Genomic DNA, 8,004 nt, shown 5'->3' with positions numbered 1-8,004 from the left:
ACACAACCTCTGGCCCTAGCCTATGGGTTTAAGATACACATTGTCCCAGTACAATGTTCAAAGGTGGACTATGAAAATCGATTGGACCCCGTGGGCTGTAATCTATGAATTCGTCTGTTGATGGATGTGTATGAAGGTGGCGGGAAACTAGGAGATAGGAAATTAAGGGACTTGGTCATTTGGGACATGTCTTGGAGGGTGTTTTTTTGTCCTTGGTCTCTTCCTGTGTTGGTGCTTCTTGGATGACAGTGAGGTTAGCAGTTGAGCTCTATCATGCCCCTTTCATGGTCATGTGACCGTGGACCGAAACCTATGAAACCATGAACCAAAATAAGTTTGTTTACTATGTCAGTTGCTAGGCAACTTGTAAGAGAGATGAATGTGATTAACATGAAAGTGGACAAAAGTGATGCTGACCACACCAGGTCAGGTCCGGATTCGATGTAGGTGGACAATGACTTAATCCTTTAAACTCTTTTCTGGAGGCTGCACGCTAAGAGAAGACCCAATGTTTCCCAAGTCGTTTTATCCAGGAGATTCTGTCAATATATCTGTTGTCTTAGCAAATCAAGAAGCTTGCTCTTTCCCACTCTGGTCCTTCTCCTGACTTCACTTCTGTGTTTTTAATAGACTTCGATATTGTATGAATTATTGGGAAGTGAGTATTAAAAAAGGGAAGGAAGCTATAAATTTTGCTTTAATATCATTAAATTACACACTTAAAATAAATGGATTTTTAAAGTAGGTATAATTATACTTCAATAAAGCTGCAGAAAAGGCTTGGCCAAGTGTGATGCTTGTCGTGTGATTTGCTATTTGTCATAGTTCCTGTGACTTTGATCTTAATAGTAGTGGGTTTTATTACAGATGACTCAGACACCAGTGTAACCAGGCAGGGAGAACACTCCGTTCTGTCAGGGAAAAAAAATCAAGTCAAATTCATTGGCTTTCTTAATGAGGGTTTTTCTGGTAACAGCTGAGTTGGCTGGAAGTTGGACAGCTATTGGCTGAGAGCAAAGATGGAGAGACCACAATGTTTACAGGGAAAACATAGGTTGTGCTCACGAAAGGGTCTGAGTCTCACGGAGTGTAATTGCTGAAGCTCCAGCGGCTGATGGAGTTAGGCGCTAGGACCCTTGCAAGATGGCCATTATATGTTTTGTGATGTAACGGCTAAATGTGAGACAAGGCTAGTTGAAGTGGAAAAATTTTGGTTTCTTTGGAAACTCACTTGTGTCACAGGATGTTTTTCTGGAAGCTATGTCATGAGAGGATGTTTTGCTGAAGCAGACACCTGAGAAGGCATGTGATATTTCGCTGGAGCATATGCTTGAAGGGGGACAGGATGTTTATGGAGAAAATAAATGTAATCCCAGAGAGAGGGAGAGGACATTTTTACATTGCTACACCTTTCAATACATTGATGGTCTTTCCTGGTCTTCTATCCATAATGATTAATGCACAAAAGAGCCTGTGCTATTTGGGCTGCTTCTGGTTACTTCTGCTGCTACTTGTTGGTTAGAGCCTTGTGGTCTCTGCCAGGTCAAGGCACTGCTACTGATTTGTGTTTTGCGTTTGGTATTGGACAGTACTGCACAATGAAGATTGGTGTTTCCCCAAAGAATTACTTCTAAATACGTCCACAACTCTCTCCTTTTCCTGTTAACTTTTTCTCTCTGCTACCTCTGGTTGGTGGGCTAGAAGTGCGGTTGAAGTATTTAAGAACCCTAAATATAGTAGGTTTTGAAAAAATCTAAGCCTACAGATAGATTCATGGGTTTTGAGAAAGGTCTATGTCTCCTGCTAGAGGAGATGATATGTAGGTTGTGACTTTTTGGTTCTGTGGTCTCCTGTAACCAATTAAATGGCCAGTGACTGACAGTCTCCCAGTAAGTGCAGCACACACTAAAATGCTTTTGCTTGGCGTTGCGAGCTGTAGAATGTATTCATTTCTTGTCATATATCCTCGCGTATTCATGTTGGTGACAGTAGTTACTCTTCAGTTCTGCCATACAGGGAAGTGGGTCTGTACACTGAGAGAAGAGAGTGGCTGGTGGTGAGGATGTAACATGGAGTAAGAGAAACATTAAGGTGCTGGGTTACTCTCTCTCTTTTTTTTTTTCCCAATTTGACAATCTGGAGTCAACTGAGAAGAGAGAACAATTCAAGAACTGCCTCGATTAGATTAATCTTTGGGCACGTCTATGGAACATTTTCTTGATTAATGACTGTTGTGGGAGGACCCACCATTGTGGGCAAGTTCATCAGTAGTCATGTGTAAAAGAATAGCCTTTTAGGCTGTAAGAAATAGTAATGGAGCAAGCCATGGGGAGTGTGGCGGTTTGAATAAGAAAGGCTCCCACTGTCATATATTTGAATATTTAGTTAACAGGGAGTGACAGTATTTTCAAGGATTAGAAGGATTAAGAGGTGTGACCTCATTGGAGGAAGAGGGTGTGTCGACAAGGGTGGGGTTTGAGGTTTCAAGAGCCCCATGCTTTCCCAGAATTCCTCTCTGTCTCTCTCTCTCTCTCTCTCTCTCTCTCTCTCTCTCTCTCTCTCTTTCTCTCTTTCTTCTTACAGAGCAGCAGCTCTCTATTGCTCCAGTGTTATGCTCCCTGCCATGATGATGGACCAGACGTCTGAAACTGTAAGGGTGCCTCCAATTACATGTTTTCATTTATAGTAGCTGCCTTGACCATGGTGTCTCTTCACAGCAACAGAATAATGACTGAGACAGGGAGCAGGCCAACAAGCAGTGCTCCTTGTTACCACTTCAAGCTCCTGTTCTGGTTTTCCTAAATGATGGTCTGTAACCTGTAAAGCAAATAACCCTTTCCTCCCCAAGTTAGTTTTGATCATGGCATTCATCATGACTAGAAGGAAGCAAACTAGAAAGTCACAGGTCAGTACATGAGCAAGTCTTACCATTAAATTAAAACAAAGTGTCTATACGTCTCTATTTGTGGTTATGAGGTAAGCGTCTGGGGCTCTACTAGACACACTGTTTCTATAAGAAATTGTATTACTTAGTGTTCCTATTGTTGTAAGGAAACACTGTGACCAAAGAACAAGTTAGGGAGGAAAAGGTTTATTCAGCTTACACTTCTACATTGCTGCTCATCACTAAAGGAAGTTGGGACAGGAACTCAAACAGTACAGGATCCTAGAGGCAGGAACTGAGGCAGAGGCTATGGAGTGGCATTTCTTACTGTCTTGCTCCTCATGTCTTGCTGACCGTGCTGTCTTATAGAACCCAGAACCACCAGCCTAGGAATGGTGCCGCTCACAGTGGGCCGGGCCCTCCCCCACCAATCACTAAGAAAATGCCCTCCAGCTGGATCTTATGGATGCATGTTCTCAATTGGGACGCCCTCTTCTCTGATGATTCTAGTTTGCGTCACGTTGGCATAAAATCAGGGCGGTGGTTACAATGTGATTGTCTCATGGGAAGTGTGGCACAAGTAGGAGGTGTGGCCTTGTGGGAGTAGGTGTGGCCTAGTTGGAGGAAGCATATCACTGTGGGGGTGATATACTTCTTCTCCAACACCATGTCTGCCTAGACGCTTCCATGATTCCTGCCTTGATGAAAATAGACTGAACTTCTGAACCTGAAAGCCTGCCCTAATTAAATGTTGTCCCTTGGGGTTGGGGATTTAGCTCAGTGGTAGAGCGCTTGCCTAGGAAGCACAAGGCCCTGGGTTCAGTCCCCAGCTCAGAAAAAAAAAGAACCCCCCAAAAATGTTGTCCCTTATAAGTTGCATTGGTCATGGTGTCTTTTCGCAGCAATGAAACCATCAGACAACCAGCCAGTATAAAAACTTCCAAATAGCAAAATTAATCAACAATAGAATGTATTTTCAAGTCCTGCAGTGAGAAACTTATTCTTGAGAGAAGAAACAGCAATGAATGAGTCCAAGATAAGGTTGTCTCCATAGACACTCTTGGAGTGTAGATGTGGCTTAGAGAGACCCCATGGGGTGAACAGGGGCTTCTCAGTATGAGAGAGCTACATGGTCAGGAACCGCAAAGCATTTTAAAGTCACGGCAAATGGCATAGGAAAGAGCTCAGCACCTCTGCACTGGAGGCACCATCAAGAATTTCTGAGGATGAGATCACATGTCAGTAAAAGACGGTAACTTCCTGGGGCTAGATAGGGTAACAGGGCCCACAGGTGTGGAGGAAGCCATCCAGTCGAAGGAGAGCCAGGCTGGACAAGCCAGTGCAGGAGCTCTTTGTGGTCATCAAGGGGCATTGAGAAGAGACCTCAAAAAATATTACAGGATGCAACAGAGTCTAACGTGCTCAGGGAAGCTAAACACAGGATCCACGTAACACCTGAGAGAAGCTCACGGCATCCTCATCTTCCCTTTTAAATTACTTTTTACTGATCATACAAAATAATGGGCTTTATGATACTTTCACGAATCGATAGATATAAACTGAGTTTGGCATTCACTACTCTTGAGTTATCCTCGTCAAAATGTTCCCCTCACATCCACCTTCTGTAGTGATGTCTTGGCTGTTCTTTAAGGAACCAAAGAGACCAATATGGATGCGTCCCAAGTTCACCTCATTCTAGACACTTTCTGTTCTTCCTGTGTCTCCTGCTTCACTTTTTGAGAACTCCATCTTGGAATTCCTGCGTCCCTCAGTGTCCTCTACTCCCTCATGTGTTCTTTAGTCTTTCTTCCACATCCCCATCAATTTAATCTTTCTTACCCTCACCCTGGTCTCTTCTCTGCATGTGAAGGTGGGATTTATTTAAAAAGATGACTTTAGGGACCCGGAGAGATGTCCAATGGATTAAGAGCTTGTCTGCTTTGAAAGAGGACTTGGATTTGTTCTTTGAGCTCATGTCCAAAGGCTCCCAACCACCTTTAATTCAAGCTCCAGGAGACCTGACTACTCTTGTCTCTGTGGTCTCCTTTATTCATGCCCTTCCCCCACCCACATAATTAAAAATAATACATCTACAGATGAGAAACAGGTTTCATTAGGTTTCGTTAGTCAAACACTCCCCGACCTTCTCTGATTCTCAGGCTGCTTGGATCAGTTTATTGGGTTTCCCCTTGAGTTCCAAGACCACCTCCCTGTTACCTGCCCCTCTTTCCCCAACTGTCTGTTTCTTCCTCAAACTTCACCTCAGAGAGTCTATCTATTTCTGGCCCCTCTCCACTGCTTCCTAAACATCCATCTTTTTTCCCCCGTGCCATCCCTGCTCCTCTAAGCCTCATCTCCAGTTCTTTTCTCTCCCTAAAGACCAGACCAGCTCAGTCCTGTTTGTTTTAGTCTACGTGACATTAGACTTACTGTTCCCAGCCTTGACCTTTCCGGCTTCCTCTCCATGTTCCATCCACCACAGTCCGTCTCCTCCACCAAGGTGTTCACACACAACACGTCACATCGCACATTTTAATTTTTAGAGCAAAACAAATTCAACTGGAAAAGATACTGGGGTTGTCAAAGGCCCTTGGGTATCTGAAACACAGAAAAACATACATTTTCCCCCAATCCTATAAATTACCCATCTATGTCCCCCTCACTTTGTGCATTTCACCTTAACGGATCTTTTCCACCAGATTATAGACGTAGATATGGATGTCGCCATCAAACTTGGTGAACTACAGAGAAGGCTTGGCTAGAACTTGGAAAATGACTTTGTCGATCTGTTTTGACCCGTCGCTTCTGGTGAACTGCACACATTGACCAGTTAAGATGTCGCTGTCAATGTCAGACTTCACCTCTGCTGGAGGATTCTCTGAAATGGTACTGAGGTTACCTTCTGCGTAATCATCCAGGAGCTGGTAGATGTATAGGACTGGATCTATCTCGTAGGTGATGTAAAACCAGCCCTTCATGATCGGCACCTGGGCTAGGAACACCCCCCTCCAGTTCTCCTTAGAGCCATGTTTGCCCTCAAATTTATGCTCCACAGCTCGGCCAACCATGGCACTTGCGAGATGGGCGTCTTTCACTTGAGGAAACAATACTTTGTGAGTAAAGACCTTAAGTTTTAAAATCCTCTCATCGCTGTGAAGTGCCAGTCCGTAGACACAGTCAATTCTGTCATACTTGACCAGATAGAGAGAGGGATTTGTTGGCAGTTGATCTAGAACTATGGCCTTCCATTGGGTGACAGGCTCATCACCTTCCTTTCATCCGTGAGAAATTCTGCAGGCCACAATGTCCCCCAGGCCCTGGAGAGAAGGCCTCCTCCTCCTCCACTTCTGGAAGGATGGTGTGCTCATCCTCCTCAGAGACATCCTCTTCTTCTTGGCTGTAGACCTAGTGTGGTAGGACACAGCATCCTGGTCCACTGTCTTGTGGGTATCATTCTGTGTTCAGGCTTCATACTTGCCCGTGGCCTGGGTTTGAAGAGCTCGCCTGCTTAAACCAGACAAAATGCTGGTGCCTCTCTCATGTGAATGCCTGCAAGAACAATGGGGGTGGGGTGGGGAGGGTGCTGGACCAAGGCTCTTCTTTATGAGGACTTTGGAGCAGGTGAGGAAGGCGATGGTAGACAGGGTTGAGCATCTGAATCTAATTCTGTCATAATCAGAAGTTCGTAGGAGGGCTGGGCAATGGTGGAGCACACCTTTAATTCCAGCACTCAAGAGGCAGAGGGAGGCAGACCTCTGTGAGATCAAGGCCAGCCTGGTCTACAGAGTTAGTTCCAGGATAGCCAAAGCTACCCACAGAAAAACCCTGTCTCAAAAATCAAAATCTAAAGTTCAAAGGGAAATGAACAAATGGTCCTCTACAGCTCAGAATAACATATTCAGAAACATTTCTTCAGCCCGAGTCACTTTGCCTCTGCTGAGGAACCTCTCCTTGAATGGCTAGGTCAGTGTGGGATTAAGTATCCCTGTCCCCACTTTAAGCAAGCAGAACAGAGAAAGGATAGCAAAGGAGCCAGAAGGGTGGCCACACCCCTCTTCTACCCTCTAACTATGAACTATGTGGCAACATCCACAAGTGTCTGCCCAGAGACACAGCACGCCAGTCCACTGGCTTTCTGTACTGTGCATCCTGACCCAGACCCAGGTTTATTCCGCGACGCTGTTGCATCTTCGACCGCAACAAGAGTCTTTTGTGTAGGCAACAACAGCCATTTAGAAATAATATCTCCTGGGGTTGGGATTTAGCTCAGTGGTAGAGCAGTTGCCTAGCACACAGAAGGCCCTGGGTTCGGTCCTCAGCTCCGAAAAAAAAAAAAAAAACCACAACAACAACCACAAAAAAAAAAAGAAATATTATCTCCTAAAATGCACAGGCACAGAGGGGAGTTTTGGCATTTTAGTAGGATTATGAATTAGATATTGTTAGCAAAGGATAATAAACGCTTAGACTGACTAGCCTAGACCATCCGCCGAGATCCCAAACGTGGAAGACATCAGAACAGACGGTTCCTCACTGTACAAGGGAAAAAATTTAGCTTTCTGGCCTACAAGGTTCCCAGTTATCTTCATAAACGTATTTACCGGAAGAAAATGTCCTCGTCGTCCAGATTCTGTCTTCGGAAACAGGTCAGGCTCCAAAAGGCTATTGAACAATTGTGGGGTTCAGGAGCTGAACTGGCTGTCACACCCTGCTGGGAAGATAGTGAACCCACCTTCAAGGGAGTCTAGCGCCCCCAAGTGGAAGAGAAGCGCAACCTCCGCCCAGTGCTCTGTGACATCATCCAGGCTCTGCTTACGTCATAGAAGCCCACTCAGCCCAGTTCCTTCCCTAGTTACGCTTAGAAACTTCCAGCATCTAGGTTTTAGCTTCTCATGTAGCCTCCTGGAGACCCAAAATAAAGTTCCCACCCAAATATTCTGATGACTCGAGTCACAGTCTGCCCAAGTAGCAGTAGTCATGCATTTTTTTTCTGAAAATGTCTTTGGTTTCTGAGTCACCAACATCCTTGGTGGTTATTGTCCCAGCTCCTATCATTCCTTTGGTTATCTTTAAGCCATTCTCCGTATCGGAAATATTGCTAGCCTCTCTCCGAGGCAGCC

At 44.9% G+C, this 8,004-nt stretch overlaps 1 protein-coding gene across 1 annotated transcript; it reads right to left on the bottom strand.

Moving 5' to 3' along the window:
* Positions 1-5,625: 5,625 nt before the first annotated feature.
* LOC148002416 (Y-linked testis-specific protein 1-like) lies at positions 5,626-5,952 on the bottom strand. Its single transcript, XM_087577162.1, has one exon. It carries the CDS (start codon positions 5,950-5,952, stop codon positions 5,626-5,628), a length of 327 nt encoding a protein of 108 aa, XP_087433288.1.
* Between the last annotated feature and the right edge of the window lie 2,052 nt (positions 5,953-8,004).

This window comes from Rattus norvegicus, chromosome 11 (assembly GCF_021556685.1).
Source record: "Rattus norvegicus strain SHRSP/BbbUtx chromosome 11, alternate assembly SHRSP_T2T, whole genome shotgun sequence".
Taxonomy (NCBI): Eukaryota; Metazoa; Chordata; class Mammalia; order Rodentia; family Muridae; genus Rattus; species Rattus norvegicus.
Note: the sequence above shows the minus strand (reverse complement) of the source record. Positions and strands in the feature narration are given on the sequence as shown.